Source organism: Pongo pygmaeus, chromosome X, assembly GCF_028885625.2.
Source record: "Pongo pygmaeus isolate AG05252 chromosome X, NHGRI_mPonPyg2-v2.0_pri, whole genome shotgun sequence".
NCBI lineage: Eukaryota > Metazoa > Chordata > Mammalia > Primates > Hominidae > Pongo > Pongo pygmaeus.
In genome coordinates, this window is record NC_072396.2 from 3,589,397 (window position 1) to 3,612,456 (window position 23,060).

The 23,060-nt window shown below is 42.9% G+C and overlaps 1 protein-coding gene and 2 non-coding genes across 6 annotated transcripts in view; all 3 read right to left on the bottom strand.

Moving 5' to 3' along the window:
- Nucleotides 1–590: 590 nt before the first annotated feature.
- On the bottom strand, nt 591–7,735 carry LOC129025080 (uncharacterized). The gene is made up of 3 exons (XR_008497170.2): nt 6,414–7,735; nt 2,534–2,826; nt 591–1,361 (listed from the first exon to the last, which is right to left on the bottom strand). It is a non-coding gene; the product is annotated as an uncharacterized LOC129025080 (transcript).
- Nucleotides 7,736–8,061: 326 nt separating this feature from the next.
- The window catches only part of LOC129025076 (cAMP-dependent protein kinase catalytic subunit PRKX-like), a 263,528-nt gene continuing 248,529 nt past the window's right edge, over nt 8,062–23,060 (bottom strand). For 2 of the 4 annotated variants that reach the window (XM_063660072.1, XM_063660075.1), the window contains 2 exons: nt 22,212–22,360; nt 14,391–18,981 (listed from right to left, as the gene is read on the bottom strand). In XM_063660072.1, the coding sequence (XP_063516142.1) occupies nt 22,235–22,360 (126 nt within the window). In that variant the 3' untranslated portion in view covers nt 14,391–18,981; nt 22,212–22,234. Of the gene's footprint in view, nt 10,063–14,390; nt 18,982–20,536; nt 21,370–22,211; nt 22,361–23,060 lie in introns of those variants that run through there. The other 2 variants (XM_063660074.1, XM_063660073.1) reach the window with 2 other exon arrangements.
- LOC129025497 (U6 spliceosomal RNA) lies at nt 17,312–17,418 on the bottom strand. The gene has a single exon (XR_008497253.1). It is a non-coding gene; the product is annotated as a U6 spliceosomal RNA (small nuclear RNA).

Here is a 23,060-nt window from a genome sequence, read left to right on the forward strand (position 1 = left end):
GTTTTTGTTTGTTTGTTTGTTCTTTTTGCTAGGGTTGCTAAACAGGTACCAGTAAACCCGGTGATGAAAAAAAACCCATCATTCTTATCACTCCTTGAGACCGAAAATGGTACTGAGGAATATGGAGCTAAGGGGTGACACCTCTCTGGATAGCATGGGAATACCTGGATCTAGCCAAGCCTGAAGGCCACACATGACATTTGCAGTTATGTGAACCAATGTGTTTCTTTTCTTTTCTTTTTTCTTTTCTCTTCTCTTCTATTCTTTTTTCTTTCTTTCTCTTTCTTTCTTTCTTTCTTTCTCTTTCTTTCTTGTAGCCCCATTTGACTTTAGTTTCAAATGCTTATCACTGAAAAATGTTCTTGGCTTATTGAAATACTAACCTCTATTTTGTTGAGTATTAAAATTATAGGCCAGGCACGAAGGCTCGCACCTGTAATCCCAGCACTTTGGAAGGCCGAGGCGGGTGATCACCTGAGGTCGGGAGTTTGAGACCAGCCTGACCAACATGGAGAAACCCCGTCTCTATTAAAAATACAAAATTAGCCGGGTGTGGTGGCACATGCCTGTAATCCCAGCTATGCAGGAGGCTGAGGCAGGAGAATGGCTTGAACCCGGGAAGGAGGTTGCGGTGAGCTGAGATCGCACCATTACATGCCAGCCTGGGCAACAAGAGCGAAACTCCGTCTCAAAAAAAAAAAAAATATATATATATATATATATTTATATAAAATTTGATGCTGTTGGAGCCACAGAGCATTTTCCTCCTTCCCTTTCATTTTTTATTGTGACTTATGACCTATAAGTGTTAAAGAGCATTCCAGAGACATATACATGTTATTGAACCAGTGATTTCCCAAGTGAAGAGGCAGAACATTGCCATTTGCTCAGGGGCCTCGTGCGATTACCATTGCACTAGAAGTCTCTCACCATTGGAAGCTACCACTGTTTGGGCTTTTGGGGAAATCATCTCTTTGCTTTTTTTTTTTTTTTTTGATAATGTCCTCTATGTGCGCATCCTCAACAAGAAGTAATTTTGTATTAATGGAATCATACAGCATGTATCTTCTGGGGTCTTGCATCTGTCACCAACGTTGTATGTGCAATGTTCCTATCTGCTGTCACTGTAGCTCATTCATTCTCAATGCTATCATAGCATCCCACGTATGACAGTACGCAATGTATCCATTAGGGAGTACCTTGTGTACTGGATGTTTACTGTAGAGAATTTATTGAAGTCGATCAGTGCAACAGAGCTCATATTGGAAACAAACTGAAATGTGCATCACTCTGTGCAGAAGCCCAGTCTTGAATCAGCCCCGCCATCTGCCTTCCTTGGTCCACATCGAAGCAGTTGATGGCTGCGAAGGAAAAATTGCACAACTGAGCAAATCTGTGTTACTACAGCATTGTGATCTTCAACCCCAGCTGGGCCCTCCTGAGAGCAAGCGATTCTATGCATCCCTCTTTAGCCCTGTCTTCCATCCTTTGTTAAATGATCAGTGCTTCCCCCAGCCCCTTCCCTGCACATTCTCAGCAGATGGCTTTGCCTCTTTAAGGAGGTCATTGGGCAGGAAGTCCTTTCATTTCTTAACTTAGCAGCAAGGAACCTTATCTACATCCATGCCCTTCATGCCTGCGGTTCCAGGGCCCAGTTGTCCTGTTTTTTCCAGGTCACCCACACTTGTGCCCTGCACCCCCTCTAGTACCCCCTATCCTTGTCTTTGTGCTCTCCCTTCCCCACGTGAGACAATCTGACGATGTCTGTGCATATCCTTTGCCTTAAACCTCATCTTCGTTGTCCTTGTGTGGAACCGGATGTTTTCAGTTCTCATCTGAATTATTGCGTTAGTTTTCCTGATTGGTCTCCCTTTAATGCTTGCCTCTTTTGGTTCAAGCTGTATTCCTCTACAGAAGCCACAGTAATGCTTCTGAAATACACATCTGACGATGTGAATCTGTGTTCATTTCCTGGGGCGGCTGTAGCAAATTACCATGAACTGGGGGTGGCTTACAACAGCAGAAATGCTTTCCTCACAGCTCTGGAGGCCACAGGCCTGAGATCAAGTTGTCGGCAGGGCTGGTCCCTTCTGGAAGCTTCTGGGGGAGACTCCATCCCATGCAGCTCATTTAGCTTCCAGGGGTGGGGGGAGCCAGCAATCCTTGGCGCTCCTTGGTTTGCAGACTCACTGTCACTCCAGTCTCTGCCTCTGTCTTCACATGGTGCTTTTGTCGCTGTCTCTAATCTCCCTCTCCTTTCTCTTCTAAGGACACCAGTCATTTGATTTGGGGACCACCCTAAATCCAGTGTGCTCGCACCTCGAGATTCTTGTAATTAGACCTGCAGAAACCCTAATTCTAAATAAGGTCACATTCTGAGGTTCTGGGAGTTCAAACTTAGATGTATGTTTTGGTAGTTGCTATTCAGCTCACCGTATACCCTCTTGCTGAAAACCCTTCCGTGGTCTCCCATTTCCCTGCAGGGTATAATCTAAACTCCTCAGCCAGGAATATAGGCCCTTCCTGAACTGACCTTCCGCAGCCGCAGCTGCATGGCCTCCTGGCCCCATGTGCCTGCCGTGTACGTCGTTCTTCCATGTGAACCGATCTTGCTCTCCTGGAGTCTCTCTGGCGTTTTCTTTGTTATTCAGTCCCAGTCCTGCAGTGTCCTCCTTGCCTCTGGACTCTCCCATCTTCCTCCAAGTCCATGAATGCCCTGTGTAGACCGTCAAGAGGCCACAAAACCAAGTCACAGAGCTGACAACCATCCCCAAAGTCAACCAGCACAGCAGATTGGAGAGTGGGATTATATTAGGAAGGCTTAATCTAAAAAAAAAAAAAAAAGTCAAAATACACCTACTCATAAATTACCTGCAAGTAGACAAAAAAAAAAAAAAAACTCATTAAAGAATGTGATTGCTTATGAAAATAGCCACCATTTCCCATTGCACAGAAATTGCTTATGATGGTCAGTAACGAAGGGGAAACATGAGCTGTGGTCATGGAATTTGGAAATGTAACTGGATATTGCGGAAGTATTTAAACAGAATTCTGTTTGTCTGCACCTTATGGCTAAATAACTAGACCATGCTGTGAATAGATAGCTCTGCATTTTAACAGCGTATTTAAATTATGGCCGCGTTCCCAGACAGGACTGAATGGCCAGGATGACCAAACAGTGTGCTGCTTAGTGGGGAGATCAATTTCCAGAACTCCGGCTCATGGGGGAAAAGCAGACTTTGGCATCCGTTGGGTGCTGGGAACACAAGAATAAGACTTTCCATAAACCTGGTGTTGGGGGTGGCCTTTTATGGTTATTTGGTTTTATTTCACTTTTAGTTTATTTTTTATTGTGGTAAAATATACCTCACACAAAGTTTGCTATTGTAACCATTTTTAAGTGCACAGATCAGTGGCATTAAGTGCATTCATTATGATTTTATTTCCTCTTATTAAGGAATTCTAGATTGGACATAGGACAAGATAACTTCAAGTGAGGTCAAAAATGCAGACTGTTGGCCTGACTCAGTGACTCACCCTTGTAATCCCAGCACTTTGGGAGGCCGAGGAAGGCGGATCACTTGAGTCCAGGAGTTTGGGGCCAGCCTGGCTAACTTGGAGAAACCCCGCCTCTACTAAACATAAAAAAATTAGCCAGGTGTGGTGGCGTGCACCTGTAATCCCAGCTACTTGGGAGGCTGCGGCAGCAGAATCACTTGAACCTGGGAGGCGGAGGCTGCAGTTAGCCGTGATCGTGCCACTACACTCCAGCCCGGGCAACAGAGCGAGACTCTGTCTCAAACGAAAAACCAAAAGATTTCTTTCTGTCATAGGTTTTAAAAAAATAGACTGCCAAGTGTCTGCTTTTTTGTTTTTTTCTTTTGAGACAGCATCTCACTGTTGCCCAGGCTGGAGCGCAGTGGCACGATCACGGCTCACTGCACCCTCAACCTCCTGGGCTCAGGTGATCCTCCCATCTTGGCCTCCCAAAGTGCTGAGATTACAGGCATGAGCCACTATGCCCGGCTGAAAAGAAATCTTTCTGCCCAATAAGAAATTTGAGAATTTGATGGGCTATGTTCTCCTGGTACAGGGAGAAGGAAACAACTCCTTTAGAAGCCTGCTGATACCATGCAGGCTGTTGTTTCTGCAGAGCATTTTATGCTTTCTATTTTGAAGTGAGCATTCTGGTTTGTAGGATAAACGTATCTCAAGACGAGGTGGGCAGGCTGTCAGCAAAATAAGAGGAAAAGATGGTACCACCACAAATGCAGAGCCCGTGGGAACTGAACGCATATCCCCAGAATTCTGGACACTTGACAAGCTCTCCCAATGCCTCACTTGTAGCTGAGACTATACGGTGAAATGATAAGGGAAACACTGAAAAGAAAACATTCTGGTTTGGGAGTGGAATTATTTTAGTCTTCTCCTGGGTTGTAATGTTCATTTGACCTCACTAATGTGCACAGAGTTTTAAAAAAATTTGTTCCAACTGAAAGATAACCCTCATTCTGCACGGAAACGTCTTTTGAACAATCATTAACTAATGGATTGATGGTGAGAAATTTGACTCCGCATGGAAATTAACTTGCAAAAGCATGACATAAAGCTTCTCTGTTCTTTCTGTGAGAAATTTTCTCCCAAATGGTTTTTCAAGATGAGTAAAAGTGCATAATTGTGGCTGTCACTAGATCTTCTCCTTCATTTTAGGGGTCTATTCTTACTTATTCGAATCATGTAGACAACTTTGATTATGCCACAATTGCCCACCGATTCACTCATCTGCAAAGAGTCCCCCAACCACAGACCCCAACTGCTCTCTCACCTGACAGTCCTCTGTTCCACACCATCCAATTTTTACCCTGTGCTTTCAACTCTGTTACAGTCGCCTTAGGAAGAAACCACATTTGGAAAGCTCTGTGTTGGAGAAATATTAAGCTATGTCACCGATTTCTCGGATATGGGAAACAGAACACACAAGCTCTGCTTTTTACAACTTGGATTTGTATGTGAGTTCTCAGACAGCTCTCACGTTCTAAAATTACTCTTCGGACATCTCATTGTCTATTCCCAAGCTCTTTATTTTGACTGATTCTAAAAGGGCTGGCCTATAGTCTCTCGAGGCAAAAAGGAGACATTGGTGATGATTATTTTTTTCCACAGCAATAAGAAAAATTATTTGTAGTCACTCTTTTTTTTAATTTTTATTTTTTGAGACAGAATCTCTGTTGTTTAGGCTGGAGTGCAGTAGTGTGATGATAGCTCACTGCAGCCTCCAACTCCCTGGCTCAAGCAATCCTCCAGCTTCAGCGTCCTGAGTAGCCGAGATTACAGGTGTGTGCCACCACACCGAGCTAACTTTTGTATTTTTAGTAGTAATGGGGTTTCATCATGTTGGCCAGGCTGCTTTTGAACTCCTGACCTCGGGTGATCCACACACCTTGGCCTACCAAAGTGCTGGGATTATAAGTGTGAGTCACTGCACCTGGCCGTATAGTCAACTCTTATTGTAGACTCCTGATTCTGTCAGTCCTTTATTTTCTTTGTAAAGTGTTCCCAGGGTCTGGGTGAGACAAAACTTTTTTTTTTTTTCCTTTAAGCAAACCTGCTTAAGAGGGAGATGGCTTCTGTGTTTCGACTAGCAGACTCATTTGTTGGTGATGGCATTAATGACCCATCTTCAGAGGGTACAGGCAGGGGCTTCTGCGTGACACCCAGCAGCCCTTGGGCTGGATGAATGTATCCTCCTTTTTTTTCTTTTCTTTCTTTATTTCTTTTTTCTTTTCTTTTTTTTTTTTTTAAGGCAGAGTGCGGGAGTGCAGTGGCACGATCTCCGCTCACTGCAACCTCCACCTCCCGGATTCAAGTGATTCTCCTGCCTCAGCCTCCCGAGTAGCTGGGATTACAGGTGTGCACCACCACGCCTGGCTAATTTTTGTATTTTTAGTAGAGACAGGGTTTTGCCATGTTGTCTAGGCTGGCCTCAAACTCCTGGACTCAAGTGATCTGCCCGCCTCACCCTCCCAAAGTGCTGGGATTACAGGTGTGAGCCACTGCACCCAGCTGAATGTATTCTTGATTGATTTACAAGGCCAGTGGGTGTGCTCCTGTGAGCAATTTTCAGAAAGAATTAAATGCCTGCACGAGCAAAGCAAAGACTTCTGGCGGCATCTTTGGCAGAGCTTACGGTAGGGAAGGCATCTCAGCAGGCTTGGCCTCTGCTTGCTACCCCTCACTTGAGTTTTTACTGATAAGCAGGAGGATTCAGGGACAGAGGCTTGGGAGCCAGATAAAATACAGGACACTGGGTTGTGTGTGAATCTCATTCAATGCAACAAATGATGTTTCAGTGTATGTATGTCCCAAATATTACTTGGGATCTACTTAGATGAGCAGAAAGCCTACGTTCTCACCATCACTGTGTAATTGGACTTGTCCGAAGCTGCAGCCGTAAGTGGAAACTGCATTCTTTTTCGTCTTTTTCTCTTCTCACTTGGCATGCTCTTCAGATATGCAGGGACCAGTGTGGTGGCTGCTAGTCACCAGTGGCTAGGGAGCACTTGAACTGAGGCTAGTCTGAATCGAAATGTCATCCGATCAGTGTAAAACACACCAGACTTCCAAGCCTTTTTATGGAAAAAATAGAACATTTCTCATTAATAACTGAATATGCCTTATGTGTTGAAATGATCCTATTTTGCATATATTGGGCTAACATGTATCATTAAAATTATCTTCCCCTGTTTTTTTTTACTGATTTAATATGGCTACTGAGAGCTTTAAAGTTACACATGCTACGTGCACTTCATTTCTGTTAGAGCCGGGATTAGTGGACTTTCTGTAAAGGGCCAGTAGCAAATCTCTTAGGTTTTGTGGCAGATAGGGTCACTGTCTTAACTATTTAACTCAGTTGTCTGCAGCCATAGACAATATATAAACACATAAGCATGGCTAAGTGCTAATTAGTCTTTATTTATAAAGCCTTATTTGGCTTGCAGGTGGATTTGTTGACCCCTGCGTTAGAGATTCTGTAGGTTTTTTTATGTGTAATTTTTAAATGGCATGTCTTTGTGTCTCTAAGCCTTATTGATTTGGACAGAGCGAGAAATAATTGTTAAATGGACAAGTTACCCTTTGCAAGATGGTTCAAGTACTACATAGAAAAGTGTTGGCAGAATCTCGAATTTTTTTTAAATAAGGGAGAAGAAAAAGCATGCATATGACTGCTAGTGTGTGGGTCCTTACTGTGTCAGAGCCTCCTGGATGGGGTGCATTGCCATAAATCGTGAGGAGGCAAAGAGAATCCAGGAGGTAACGTTTTGTCCTGAGTCCTATAGGGGTGGAGGGCACACTGAATACACAGTGCATTGAAAACACAGTGGCACCGTCTAACAGGTTTAAGAGATGAGGTCGGACGCAGGAGCTCGTGCCTGTCATCCCAGTGGTTTGGGAAGCTGAGATGGGAGGATCGCTTGAGCCCAGGAGTTTGAGGCTGCAGTGAGCTATGACTGTGCCACTGCACTCCAGCCTGGGCAACAGAGCGAGACCCTGTCTCGAATGAACAAACAAAAAAAGATGAAATTACAGCAATGGAGAGGCTTGGTTCTTGGGTAAAGGGAAAATAATTTTTATAAAGAACTGCTGTGCTAAATCCCTTTCCTTACCAAATTAAAATGTTTTATCTACTAAGAGCATGGCATGATGTAACTTATCTTATTTCATTTTTTAACTAAAAAAAAATTGTACGGATGGGGCCTTACTGCGTTACCCAGGTTGGTCTCAAACTCCTGGTCTCAAACGATCCTCCCACCTCGGCCTTCCAAAGTGCTGAGATTATAGGCGTGAGCCACCGTGCCCAGCCCATGATATAATTTAGAATTGATTTTCATTGGATTGGAACATATCCTGAAATGTAAAATTTATTTGGGATCACATTTAAAAAAACATAAACGACAGGCGCGGACATATTTTTGGGAAGTGAGCTAGGGAATTGAGACACATCAGCCATGATTTGTACTGAAGTGAGGTGCGTATCTGTTTCTTTTACTGATGAGAGTGACTTAGAAGTCCTTTGGGAATAAGATGATCATAAATGAAAGTGAAATCCCAGGAAATTTCTAAATTAAAGTTTGATTTATAGCCCTTTTCATGCTCTTCTCTTCAGTGCTGAGAAAAGCTGGAGATAATTCATGTCCCTTCAGTTTTGCAGCCTATGAATCATGCCCAGTTGTCAATGTTGAAGTTGAGTTTCAATTTTTGTTGTTATCTTTCCTTTCAGTGTCAGTGTGTAAACTTAATTTCACTGCAACTGATGTAATTGCTTAAGTAGCTGGGAAGTCCTGTGGGATTAGATTAGGGCTGGTGTCGGGGTGCACCTTTCAAATGTAAAAGTTTACAACCTTGGAGGATTGCCATGAGGGGCTTTGCTCACATGAGTGCAGATTCAGGGACATCTCTTCCCCCGTCTCGCTCTTCATTAAATTGTCACAAGTCTAGATACTCTACTGGAAGAAAAGTAAGCAAAATGTAGTGTATACTTACAGTGTGGTAGGCACTTAGTTCAGCACATTACATATATGATTTCATCCTGAAAATTACCCTTTGAATAGTGCTAAAATTCAAAATCCTTAGTAATGTGAAAAGCACAAAATCCTTAGTAATATGAACTAATCTATAAATACAAAGTTTCAATGGATTCAATTTAATTCTCTAAACTATATAGCATTAAAATGTCTTTCCAAGTGAAAAAAATTGAGGCACAAATGATCAGTCTGATAGTGTCCAAATATTAGCCTAAGACTTTCTAAACTGTCTTTTCCCTTTTATAAATTGTTGCTGGAATCTTTTCTTTTCTTTTTTAAAATGGCGTCACTAGCAAAAGGATGCCAGGGTTCAATAGAGGAAACTGTGTTAAGCTCTTCCAGGGACTTCTGCATCAAAACCATAGTCAATGAGCGTGGAGTGTACAATGACAGACAATGGAAACTTGGAAGGTTGGGGAGTGGAAGAGGAGTGGACGATGAAACATTACTTAAGGGGTGCAATGTACATTATTCGGGTGATGGCTACATTAAAAGCCGTGTAACAAAATTACAGTTGTACTCCATCAATATATACAAATAATAACATAAAATGAAATGATAGTTGTGAGGACCCTGGTGCTTGACGTCTTAGCCCGAGGATGTCTGGGCATGCTGCCTGTACCTGTCACCAGGGGCACAGCTGGTGTGCCCAGCGCCCCCTACCTGGCCTTAACCCGACAGCTTGGGTCTCAGCCTTGCCCAAATGCTGTCACCAAGGCAGGGGCTCACAAACCTGCACCATGCCCCTCCAACTTGAGCACTCTCTGGAGCAACAAGTGACTGCCACACCTATCTGGACACCTGTGTCCACTGGGTGGCTGCCAGGGCTTTCTGCGTCAGCACAAGATGTCCTTTCACAGCCTTAAAAACGTCTGAAATCCAGTTACGCGTCATGCACTGCATTTGGCTATGACTGTATTTAAAAGAAAAATCTAAAATAATATGCCTGCCTTTAGTTTTTATTGTATGGAAGTGACCTTTTTGGGAAAAGTCCGTCTCAGTTGTCTTTTAATTAATTAATGAATTAATTGAGTCAGGGTCTCTCTCTGTCACCTGGGCTGGAGTGTAGTGGTGCCATCTTGGCTCACTGCAACCGCAGCCTTCCAGGCTCAAGCGATCCTCCCACCTCACCCTCCCGAGTAGCTGGGACCACAGGTGCACACCACCACACCCAGCTAATTTTTGTATTTTTTGTGGAGACGGGGTTTCACCATGTTACCCAGGCTGGTCTCAAACTCCTGAGCTCAAGTGATCCTCTTGCCTTGGCCTCCCAAAGTGTTGGGATTACAGGTGTGAGCCACCATGCCCGAATGCCAGCTGTCTTTAACGTCCCATGATCCATATTTGTCAGATTGCTTCCTCATGTTTTGATTTGGGTTGGACATCTTTGGCAAGAAGACTTGGTATGTCATTTTCATTGAGTTTCATAGGGGTCAGATGGTCGTCAAGTTGTTCTTGCATTGCTTTTGCTGAGTTGGATCTGTTGGGGAGTGTAAAATAACAAGAACTCTGAACTCTGTAGACCAAATTACCTTTCTTCATTCCCCACTTACTGGAATGACATCATTTTTTAAACTTTGCCTCTTGTAGATTTTTTTTTTTTCATTTTTCCAAGGCACTCATTTTAAAACGGCCTCCGCACAATTCCTGATTCGTTATGAATTGTTTTTCAGCCAGTGCGTTTCCGAGACGTTGCCCCCAAGGGGATTTTAAAAGCTGAGTATGCAGCCGGCTCAAAGCCAGACATTTATAACTAGATATGAAAGCATGAATCCATTCTCCGTGATGTCCTTGAGAACTAAAAATGTTTCAGATGAAAGTTAAGACCCAGGTGTGCAGACCTGTGTCTTCTCTGATTTTTGGAATAGGGGGTGGTTGACGGTGGTTCCCAGGGACTGAGAAGAGGGGACAATAGGGACTTGCTGTTTAATGGGTGTAAAGTTTCAGTCATGTAAAATAAAAATTTCTGGAGATCTGTTGGACAAGACAGAGCTCATGGGGAACAATGTGGATTAAACACGTAAAAATTTAACAGGGTAGATCTCATGTTTTGGTTTTTATCAGAATTTTAACAATTGAATTGCAGCTTTACATGTGTAGAAAATGGTCTCTTTCATGGACTTCTCAAAGGCAGCTTGCCTAGTAAAATAAATTTGCAAGTCCAGACATGGTGGCTCGTGAGAGCCTGTAATCCCAACAGTTTGGGAGGCTGAGGCAGAAGGATTACTCAAGCCCAGGAGTTTGAGACCAACCTGGGCAACATAGCAAGATCCTGCCTCTACAAAAAAATGTAAAAATTAGTTGGGCATGGCAGGGGTGCATCTGTAGTCCCAGCTACTTTGGAGGCTGAGGTGGGAGGATGGCTTGAGCCTGGGAGGTCGAGGCTGCAGTGAGCTGTGATCGTGCCATTGCACTCCAGCCTTGACAACAGAATGAGATCCTGTCTCAACAAAAATAATAAAATAAATTTGCAACAGATGAATGGATAAAGAAAATATGGTAGCATATATACGCCATGGAATACTATTCAGCCATTAATAAAGAATGAAATCCTGTCATTCTCATCAACAAGGATGAAACTGGAGGACATTATGTTACGTGAAATAAGCAGAACTGGAAAGGCAAATGTCACAGGTTCTCTCTCACGTGGGAACTAAAAGTAGCTCTTACAGAAATAAAAAGTAGAACAGGGGATACTAGAGGCTGGGAAGGGTGGGGGGAGGAGGGGATAGAGCTTTTTTTTTTTGTTTTGAGACGGAGTCTCGTTCTGTCGCCCAGGTTGGAGTGCAATGGCGCGATCTCGGCTCACTGCAAGCTCTGCCTCCCGGGTTCAAGCAATCCTCCTGCCTCAGCCTCCTGAGTAGCTGGGATTACAGGCGCATGCCACCATTCCCAGCTAATTTTCGTATTTTTAGTAGAGACAGGGTTTCACCATGTTGGTCAAGCTGATCTCGAATTCTTGATCTCATGATCCATCCGCCTCAGCCTCCCAAAGTGCTGGGATTACAGGCATGAGCCACCGTGCCCGGCCGAGGTTTCTTAAAGGATACAAAATTACAGCTAGACAGGAGGAATACCTTCTGGTGTTCTATAGCCCTGTAGGATGACTACAGTTAACAATAATACACAGTTCCAAATCTAGGATATTGAATGTTCCCAACACAAAGAAATGATGCCTGATTGAGATGCCTGACGGATTTGCTAATTAGCATGATCTAATCACTGTGCGTTATATTTACTCAAACATTGGTATGTACCCCCAAAATACGTACAAGTATTATTTGTCAATAAAAATGTAAATTAAATTTTTTTAAAAAAATTGGATCCACAGAAGGGTTGACGGACTAGTTTTAGGACATCATGGTTTTCTGCCTTATAACAAAACATCAAATCTCCAGTTCCCTCATCAATATACTCATGGTAGGTCTTCAGCATTTGATGGTTTTAACTGGCATGCAATATTTTTGTCAGAAAATACAGAATGCTGTTCTTTAATAAATGTCTAAGTATATTATATATAATAAACATGTAAATTCTATACATTATACTAAACATATATTATATAAATTACATGATATATACATTATATATATTATACATCTATACTATATATTATAGTATACTTATGTATAATATATAGATATATTAAAATGCTGTATATGAATATAGTACATGCATATATTCATATACAGCACTTTAATATATAGTACTTTAATATATAGTGTATAAATATATTGTATGTTAATGTAACATATTCATATATTGTATATATTAAATATACATGTATTGCATAAATACATTAAAAATATATATTAACATAAATTACATTGTTATTACATTAATTTTATAATATGTAATAAATATACATTAATATCTTTACATATTATAGTCATATATTTATTCTGTTATGCTTATGTAACACATATTTATTATTGAAGTGTTGTTTAGCACCTTGGTGTGAGCAGGAGCAGACAGAATGGAAACCTTAGCTCTGTGATTTTGTTTTCTGCTGAGTTCTCGTGTCAACAGCTTTGTCTTTTAGCAGTGGTTACAGCGGGCAGGTGTCCCATGCGTTGCAGTATTTTAAGGATTGAAGGATAACTTTGTTGCACACACATGTAACAATGTGCATCTCACTGCCCGCATAAAACGGGTGCTCCCCAAACTGCAATTCCTCACACCTGCAGTCCCAGTGCTTTGCAGGGCCAAGGTGAGAGGATTGCTTGAGGCCAGGAGTTTGAGATCAGCCTGGGCAACATACGGAGACCTCATCTCTACAAAATAAAAATAAAAAATAAATTAATTGGGTGTGGTGGCGCACACCTGTAGTTCCAGCTACTCAGGCGGCTGAGGTGGGAGGATCGCTTGAGAGAAGGACTTCGAGGCTGCAGTGAGCTGCGATTGCACCAGGGTACTCCAGCCTGGGCAACAGAGGGAGACTCAGTCGCAAAACAAAACAAAACAAAACAAAAAACTCCAGCGATTCCTGTCCATCTCTGCGAAGCGATACCCGAGACAGCCTCTTGTTAAGATGAGGGGGGTCCACCTAACTATGATTTTCCTTCACACCCTCGGAAGAAGGTTATCTGATCCTTTCAGTAAGTATACAAGATGAGCCTGACTTCTAGGAAAGTCAGAGAGCTCCAACAGGGTGTGGCTAAATATTAATACATATCTATGACACATAATTGACACAACCCTGGACAATCTCTAGCAATCTTACCCCAAAGTACAAAGCATGTTTGTTCTGCCGAAGGGGCTTCAAGATCCCTCCCCTAGCCTTCCAACAAACACACAAACACTCCGTATCCTTTCCCAAATCAGACTGTCACTCACCAAGAACCCATGCTACAGAAACTCCCGAGTGGTCCCTGAACCAGACCCTGAACAGCCATACCAGCCCATGGGAAGACTCCCTTCCCCAGGGAATTCCAAGATGGGAACAGGGACAGCTTGGTCATAAGTAAACGGGCTTGTGTTTGACCCTTAGCTGGGCGTAATATTTCAGCCTCTGCTAATAGCAAGTGCTATGTGAGTGTCAAAAATTACAAATCAATTGATTTTACAATGTATGAAGTCAAGATGTTTTTAGCAAGCTGCAAATGTCACTCAGAAACCTGGGTGTCAAATATGCGAGTAATAAGAGCAAGCAATAAAATATTTTACTCATTCGTGATGATAAGGGCAGCACATCTTTAACAACCTGTGAAGCCAATCTGCAAAGTCAACATCACACTACAACAGGAATCAGCAAATGCTGGCCCTCGGGCTAAATCCGGCCCTCTGATTATTTCTGTCAATAAAACTTTATTGGAGCACAGCCATGCCCACTTGTTTACATACTGTCTATGGGGCTTTTTGATTTTTGTTTTTTTAAGAGTCAGGTTCTTGTTCTGTCACCCAGGCTGGAGGGCATTGGTACAATTAGAGCTCAAAGCAGGCTCAAACTCCTGGGCTCAAGTGACCCTCCCACCTCAGCCTCCTAAGCAATCCCAGGCTCGTGCTACCACTACTGACAGATTTTCTAATTTTTGTAGAGATAGGGTCTTGCTACGTTACAGGCTGGTCTCAAACGCCTGGGCTCAAGCAATCCTCCCGCCTTGGTCTCCCAAAGCACTGGAATTACAAGCGTGCACCTCCGTGCCTAATTATAGCAGCTTGTTTGCACTCTGTGCAACAGAGACTGTGTGTCCCGCAATGCAGAAAATATCTACCATATGGCCCCTACAGATAATTGCCCATCCCTGGATTAGACCAAAGGAGCAAAGCTACAGCTTGTTTGGAGACAGAAGCAGATGAAACTCAGACTTCTGAAAAGATACAAAGTTTTATTAAACAAACCTGGAATCAACAGTATTATTACATAAATTAGACAGCAGTAAAATTTTCCTAGGGCATATGTACAAATCACAGTGATTTCCATTGTGCAACAAACAGACAGGATTAAAAATAGGCACTCCCCTCCCCGACCCCCCATGAGAAGGCGGGGTCACCCCGCGGGGTTCCCAGTTCTGGCTCGCCAAGGGGTGCACAAACCTGCAAAGGCACTCTGCCTGTGTGCGCGGTATCCGGCGGCAGTCAAGGGGCCCCAGAAGCACGTTGGCAACATGGTGAGGCTGCCCAGTGTTCAGCGCAAAAAAAAGAATTCAGCTACGACAGCTGAGCAGAGCTCAACAGCCATCTCAGAGCACAAGGACTGTGGAAAGGCTTCAAATCTCATCTGCTAAAACACAATTGTAATGCCTTTTACATACAGAACAGACGTCTCCACCATGGAAGATCAAACTAAGCCTGAACAGAACTTCCCAACACACGATAATTTACAGAAAACCATGACAGAGCATCCCTGCTATTAGGAAGGACTGTTCTGCAGGGTGCAAGGCCATAAGGTTTGCAAACCAAACTTGATTATGAAAAGGCTTGGTGAAAATACAGCCCCTCACCTTCACCAAGACAGACACACACACACACACACACACACACACACACACACCAAGACAGACAGACACACACACACACACACACACACACACACACACACACCAAGACAGACACACACACACACACACACACACACACACACACACACACACACACACACACACACACACCCCCGCCCCGCAAAGAAACTATCCAAATGCATTAAGACACCTGTTCGTGTGCTTTTCTTCTTGCTTTTGTTAAGTGAATCCCATCCGTTTAAGTTAGACGAATTAGAAGACCTTCTTGCCTCCATCAGCAACAGAAAAACAGTGCATACGACTCCTCCAATGTGTGTAAAATGCATGCTAGGTAGATTGAAGGAAAAATGAGAGGAACCCGGGCACCCCATTTCAAATCTCTACAACTGGAGAAATCAAAGGCTGCAAGGACTGTGTAGACCTGATGCAAAGTTAACTGGCTGCAAAAATAAAACCCAAGCCAGTGCTGTCTTGCACCCTGTTCACTCAGTAGCTGGAGCCATGAATGACTGTGACATTCTGGTGTGGTATTTGTGCAGCCTGAGGTGCACCCTGGCTACAGAGTTGAGCCTTGGGGTCTTTAACAGTATGAAGCCATAGTTTCACAGTTACAATGGTCCAAAGAACTAGAGGCCATGTAGGTCAAACACAGAAATGGCGAACACATCCCAAACCACTCAACTGTTTAGTTCCACTGGTGATTTTTTTTAATGGATAGTGATTTCAAATGATTTGGTGTTTTTGTTCTTGTTTTTGCTTTTTCAAAGCAAACAAATGATTTGGTCTTTAAGTATGGACAGGAAGAAACAAAACGCTGAATGAGAAATTCACTAACAAGTGATTGTGCAGTTGTTTGAGGGCATGGAGCGGGAGTGGGGCTGAACAGCATTTTGAGGGGATGAAGCGCGCAATCTTACCCCACTGCTAGGGGGTTTCTGCTTCTTCTTCTATCGTGCTGACAGCAAATATAATTTGCCCATCGCTGGCTATAGATATGTTTAGGCTAAGCAGGATTTAGAGTTCTGTTGCGAAGGAATTAGAAGAATTCAGTAGATACAGTGTGTACTATTCGGTTGTGACTTTATTTCCTTCCTGCCTTTATCAATGCCTATGAAAGCAGGCTGGTGGCATTTCCCTTCAGAAAAACAAGACTTGCCCCAATATACTTCTTGTTGTAACATATCCGTGTCCTATTCTCTTATAGTATTCCAATTTAAGAAAATACTGCCAACTCATAAAATTACATGAAGCAAAGTAAATTTCTAATGTTTTTCTGATACAAATTTTGTGATGATTGTAATGAATTTTCCTCCACATTATGCACAGTGATTGTTTCACATGATCATCTATGTGAAAATTTTGGAATGCCCACCCAGGTCAGCTATTTTTATTTTTTTTTTATTTTTTTTTTTTGAGATGGAGTCTCGCTTTGTTGCCCAGGCTGGGGTGCAGTGGCACAATCTCGGCTCACTGCAGCCTCTGCCTCCCAGGTTCAAGCGATTCTCCTGCCTCAGCCTCCCGAGTAGCCAGGATTACAGGTGCCCGCCACCACACCTAATTTTTGTATTTTACTAGAGATGGGGGTTTTGCCATGTTGGCCAGGCTGGTCTCGAACTCCTGACCTCAGGTGATACACCTGCCTCGGCCTCCCAAAGTGCTGGGATTACAGGCGTGAGCTACCATGCCTGGTCAGGTAAACTATTTTAAAATTATACAGTGATTGCTCCATGTTTATAGCTCATTTTGATTAACCTCTACATGACATTGGGCCATTTAAACTATGACCCCGCCATGGGCAGTTACCAGGTAGCCTGTGTCACTTCAAATGCTGAAATGTGTGTGACGGTCGAAAGTGGGTTTCACACCATCACATGTTCTTGGAATCGCTTCTAATTTCTCATTTGTTCTGTGTGGCTGGAGGCTGATTACAATGTCCGTAAAGAACAAGGTCATCAGTGTGCTTGCATATCTCATTTTCCTGCATATCAGTTCACAATTAAGGCATTTCAGGCTTTCCTGATGCTAATTCTCATCTCAAAATGAAATCCGGGATAATAAAACAGACAACATAAAAATAGGCATATGGACTCATGGGTCTATGTACTTTTTAAAGTGTGCTCAAGTGTTTCATTTATGGTTTTAGTCATAGTTTTTAAAGTAGAATGTTCAATAATATCACTATCATTTACTTTTATAGTCAGCAAACACGAGATTTAATGCTTTTCCTTCTAGTTCCACATCTCGGTGCACAGTTTAACCTTTTTTTAAAAAAATATGGAATGCTTCATGAATCTGCGGATCTTCCTTATGCAGGGGGCCATGCTAATCTCCTCTGTGTCATTCTAATTTTAGTATACCTGCTGCCGAAGTCAGCACCAGTTTCACCTTTTCACATTCATGGTAAAACTGATGGGAAACTGCATGCCAGATGTTTAGACAGCGAAGGCCCTCAACTGTTAATCCCAACAGGATGGTGAGTGAGAAGCACAGGCTGAAAATACAGTTGTCTAAAACATTTCCACATTTCACCATCTGAACATCATTTTCCACTGAGTTATTAATTGTAAAGAGTTTATTCTGCTGAACCTACTAATTATTCTCACCTACTGAGTTGACCTCTATGTGAAGGAAAGGTCACTGATGAAAAAGGGTGGCTATTTTCTGTTGCTGCAATTTCACTGTGTTTAAACATTTTTTTTTCTTTTTATAGAGATGAGGACTGGCTATGTTGCCCAGGCCGGTCTCGAACTCCTAGGCTCAAACAATCTTCCTGCCTCAGCTTCCCAAAGTCCCAGGGTTACAGGAGTGCGCCACCGCACCCAGCTTCACTGTCTTTTAAAGCCTTAAGGTGGACGTTCTCTTCAATCCATCTTCAAAAGCGCAAAGCCATTGCATTCTTTTTTTTTTTTTTTGGACAGGGTCTCACTCTGTCACCCAGGCTGGAATGCAGTGGTGTGATCTCGGATCACTGCAGCCTGGACCTCCCCAGGCTCAAGTGATCCTCTCATCTCAGCCTCCTGAGTAGCTGAGACTACATTCATGTGCCACCATGCCCGGCTAATTTTTTTGTATTTTGTAGAGATGAGGTCTCACCACGTTTCCCAGACTGGTCTCCAACTCCTGGGCTCAAGCAATCCACCCACCTCAGCCTCCCGAAGTGCTGGGACTATAGGAACAAGCCACTGCACGCAGCTCAGATGAAATTTTTGAATATGTCACAGAAGGTTTTTTTAAATACAGTACACTCCTCCAACAGCTTCAATGTCACTGTAGATTCTTGGAATAAATTCGCTCCCATATCTTCTCTTTGTTTCTTCTTTTAAAGTCTCAAGTTACCAGGTAGGAAGCACTAAAGATACTGAAGGTAGACCTCCCCATGATATTTTCTTCCCCCAAACTATAAAATGCATGTGAGATGATTTTTTTTTAATGCATGCAACATACCCTTCAGATGTTGTCCCCGAGAAGAGATTTTTGAAAAAACAAATTGAAAAATAAAAATTATAGGCTCTGTAAAGTATGAACATTTACATCACTGCACAATTTCTGTGCATCTGCCATAATGACTTCTATATATACACACAGGCATACACACACACACACACACACACACACAATTTGTGGTTATAATCGAACAAGTCCAGTTCAAACTTACAAACTTAAGTCTATGACAAAAATCAAGACATCACAGTAGGAACACAACACTAAAGGATAAGATAAAATCTACAACCAAACAATTTTCAAAACCTTCCTACAGTGTGGAATTCCAGTTGCTTAAATAATGCCAGTTCCATGAATTTCAACTGTGCTCTGATCTATTTCTATACACACAGGTACAGAGAAAAGTGGAGATGTCCTTATGCCGTGAAGAAGACATTTTGCTTCTGGTCTGCTTAGGTGCAGTTCTTTGTTCCAGGCAGATTCCAATCTTCCTGTTTCTAGCACGAAACAGGACAAAAGATTCTGTGAGTTTCTCAGTAACTGGATGAATTTTGTAATCATCATCATCTCAATGATAATACAAAGGTTTCCTTCCCCTAAGTGATAACAAAGAAAACTTCCCTTTGTAATTCTTTTTGCAAGGATCCATAAGCCTGAATTCTAAAAGGAGAGGCCAATAAAAAGGAAATGAAGAATGTTTTAAAGGTAAGGGGTTTTTTTGGTTTGTTTGTTTGAGACGGAGTCTTGCTCTTATTGCCCAGGCTGGAGTACAGTGGTGTGATCTCAGCTCACTGCAACCTCCGCCTCCATGTTCAAGTGATTCTCCTACCTCAGCCTCCTGAGTAGCTAGGGTTACAGGTGCCACCACCACGCCTGGCTAATTTTTATATTTTTGGTAGAGACTGGATTTCACCATGTTTGCCAGGCTGGTCTCGAACTCCTGACCTCAGATGATCCATGCGCCTCGGCCTCCCAAAGTGCTGGGATTACAGGCGTGAGCCACCTCGCCCAGCCCTGTTTTCATTTTTGAGATGAGGTCTAACTCTGCCATCCAGGCCGGAGTACAGGCACAATCACAGCTCACTGCAGCCTCAACTTTCCAGGCCCAAGCGAGCCTCCCACCTCAGCGTCTAGAATAGCTGGGACAACAGGTATGTATTACCACGCCTGGCTAACTTTTTCATTTTTTGTAGACATGGGATCTCACCATGTTGCCCAGGCTTGATCTCAAACTCCTGACCTCAAGTGAGCCTCCCACCTCGGCCTCCCAAAGTGCCGGGATTACAGGTAGGAGCCACCACACCCAGCCTGAAGAATGTTCTATCATACGCTTATCCGTAAATAGATAAATTTATCCACCAATAGATGATGAACTGCACAAGAAAAATGGGATCCCCAATTCAACATGCTTCCTCAGAGAACCTTACAGCAAGACAGAAAATATGTTATTACAAAGTAAAACAAAAGACATAGTGAGTCAGTTCTCTTAAATTCTCCTCCACACTCAGAAAGGCATACGGGGTGATTCAAACAAAGATGAACGGCTAAAGCATAGTTTCTAAGCTGCCCTCAAGTGCAGTGATTCATCTGAACTGGTGTCTTATTTACAGGGGAAGATTTGGCTTCATGAAGAAATATCTTCCTGCATAAAATTCCTGAAACTAACCGCTCGTTGCTGAAAATGCCAGGGATGTGTTCGGTGTGCAAATTACTTGATAAAATTACTGAGATGGATTAAAATATTGCATCTGGGCCAGGCACAGTGGCTCATGCCTGTAATCCCAGCACTTTGGGAGGCCGAGGTGGGCAGACTGCCTGGGCTCAGGAGTTCAAGACCAGCCTGGCCAACATGGCGAAACCCATCTCTACTAAAAATACAAAAAAATTAGCCTGGTGTGGTGGCAGGCACCTGTAATCCCAGCTACTCGGGAGGCTGAGGCAGGAGAATCACTTGAACCCCGGAGGCGGAGGTTGCAGTGAGCTGAGATCGCACCACTGCAATCCAGCCTGGGCAACAGAGCGAGACTCTGTCTCAAAAAGAAAAAAAAAAATTCATTAAACAGAGCCCTGACCACTAGCCAAACTATATTAAAAATGATTCCACTTAGCAAAAATAATACTTACACATACTTCCTCAACAATGCATACCAGATTGAGAAAGGTTATTCCTATGTGTGCAATCTTTTTCAGGGAAAGTAGGGGCAGCTGGGGACAGGATGTAATGACACTGTTCACTGATTATACAACATAAATCCATCAAATGGAAGTTTTTTTGTTCTTTAAGTAAATTTTACAATTGAGGGGTCTCTATTAGAGAAAGGTTCTATTTTTGTGGCTTATCAACTAGGGGTCCTTCATACTAAAGCAAACCAAGTCTTTACATCATTTTAAAGATTTCCTGGAGAGACACAATTTGTAAGAAGTTATGGGCAAGTCAGCTAAAATCTAAGCCCCAAAGTAGACCAGAGAAACAAAAAGAAGTAAACACATTCAGGAACATCTTATGATTTTTAAAACCCACAACTGGATTTCATGAGCATTTATGAAGTTGATAAAGTTACACGCTCTCATGTTAATACAAACCAGTCACCACTGTAAAAGCGTTCATCACATACTGAGAGGTGAAGCCATGCGACGGAGACAGGTTATTTTCTCAAGGTCATAGCCACCTATTCCTCTACCATTTTGTTGTCTATTATTTTAATTTGTATCCAGTTTTCCTCTTGGTACATCCATGTAAACACCCGCCCAGGATGGAGGGCCCTCATTCACCATGTCTTTCAGCAGGTTGGTTCCTCTCCCCAATCAGCAACTGTGACATTTGGTGTCTGTTTCGAATGGTGTTGGTTAGCCAATTGGCTTTCCACTTCACATAACTGGGAAGACTACAGGAAAATTACGGGAATGGAAATCAAAATGGGAAAAACAAGCTATGTCAATGAACAGACACCTCACTGACAATATTTTGCTTCACTGGTATTTTTCTTGCTCGTGTGTTACAGGAAGAAAGATCTAATTGAAGCCATATAACCGAGCAATTTAGAATTGAGGAGTAACTGAAAGCTCTTTTTAATCCATACTTAAAAACTAATAATAGACTTTCAAAGGCTCAAGGAAATAACAGAGTCAAAACCCTTTTTCAGTCATCTTAAATTAAAGCTTAGCAAATTTCATGAGGGATTCTAAAAAATATTATTATTATTTAAAAAATAATAATAGACCTTCAAAGACTCAAAGAAGTAATAGACTCAAAATCCTTTTCCAGTCATCTTCAATTAAGCTTAGCAAATTTCCTATGAGGGCATATTTCTTCTTATTATTTTTTAACCAAAGGAGACCTAAAGAGACTTTTGAAAATACTTGTTAATTATTGTAAGGAAGCTCGCCTGTCACTCAGGGTTTCTGGAACAGGGACCAGAGGAGCTGGGCTTCTCAAATGTTCAGGCACACACAAACCACCTAGCGGTCTTATTTAGATGTGCAGGTTCTGACGCAGAAGATGGATTCTGGACTGTAATGCTGATGCCTCTGATGGTCACATGCTGACCTGGAGTCACAGGCATGGCTGTGTTTATTTCGCTGCCCCTTGGAATCATTCCCCTCTGCTCTGCTTCACTGCTGACTTCTGTGTGCACGAGGTTAAGCCCCACTCAGTAAACGCAGCCTCAACTGGATGTGGGCTCGAGTCAGTCTCATTTTTTGGTAATTACTAAATATAAAGATATACCTTCCAGATGTGAGCTCCTGTCCTCAGAAATTCTTGAAGATTTCTAAATCCTTCTGCGGCACAGGCGCGGCTGTGTCCCAGTCATTCTCAGGGTAAGTTTCGAAGTTGGAAGTGTCGCCGTCGCCAGCTATCTTGGGCACGATGGGAGGCTGTGAGACATGGCCAAAGCACAAAGGCATGGTTACAAAGGAACGGGACGCTTGGATGCTGCACACACCCCTTTATTTCTGTCACCGTACCTAAAAATGAAAATGATTTGCAAAACACTAAAGCTGTCTTCCCTTCGTTTATGAACGCGGCAATCTTTGAATTAAAATATTGTGAATGAGGCTGCGTGTGGGGACTCACACCTGTAATCCCAACACTTTAAGAAGGTGAGGCGGGAGGGTCGCTTGAGCCTCAGAAGTTTGAGACCAGCCTGGGGGACACAGGGAGTCCCCTGTCTCTACAAAAAATACAATTAGCCGGGTGTGGTGCTGTGTGCCTGCAGTCTCAGCTACTCAGTAGGCTGAGGTGGGAGGACTGCTTGAGGCCAGGAGGTCGATACTCCAAGTGAGCCATGATTACACCACTGCATTCCAGCCTGAATGACAGAGTGAGATCCTGTCTCAAAATATATACATATATAGTATTAAGTAAGCTATGGTACAGTCATGTGATGGAATACAATGCAGTTTTTTTTTAAATGAGGAAGCTGGCTAGGCGCAGTGGCTCATGCCTGTAATCCCAGCACTTTGGGAGGCCAAGGTGGGCGGATCACCTGAGGTCAGGAGTTCGAGACCAGCCTGGCCCATGGAGAAACCCTGTCTCTACCGAAAATACAAAAATTAGCCGGGCATAGTGGTGGGT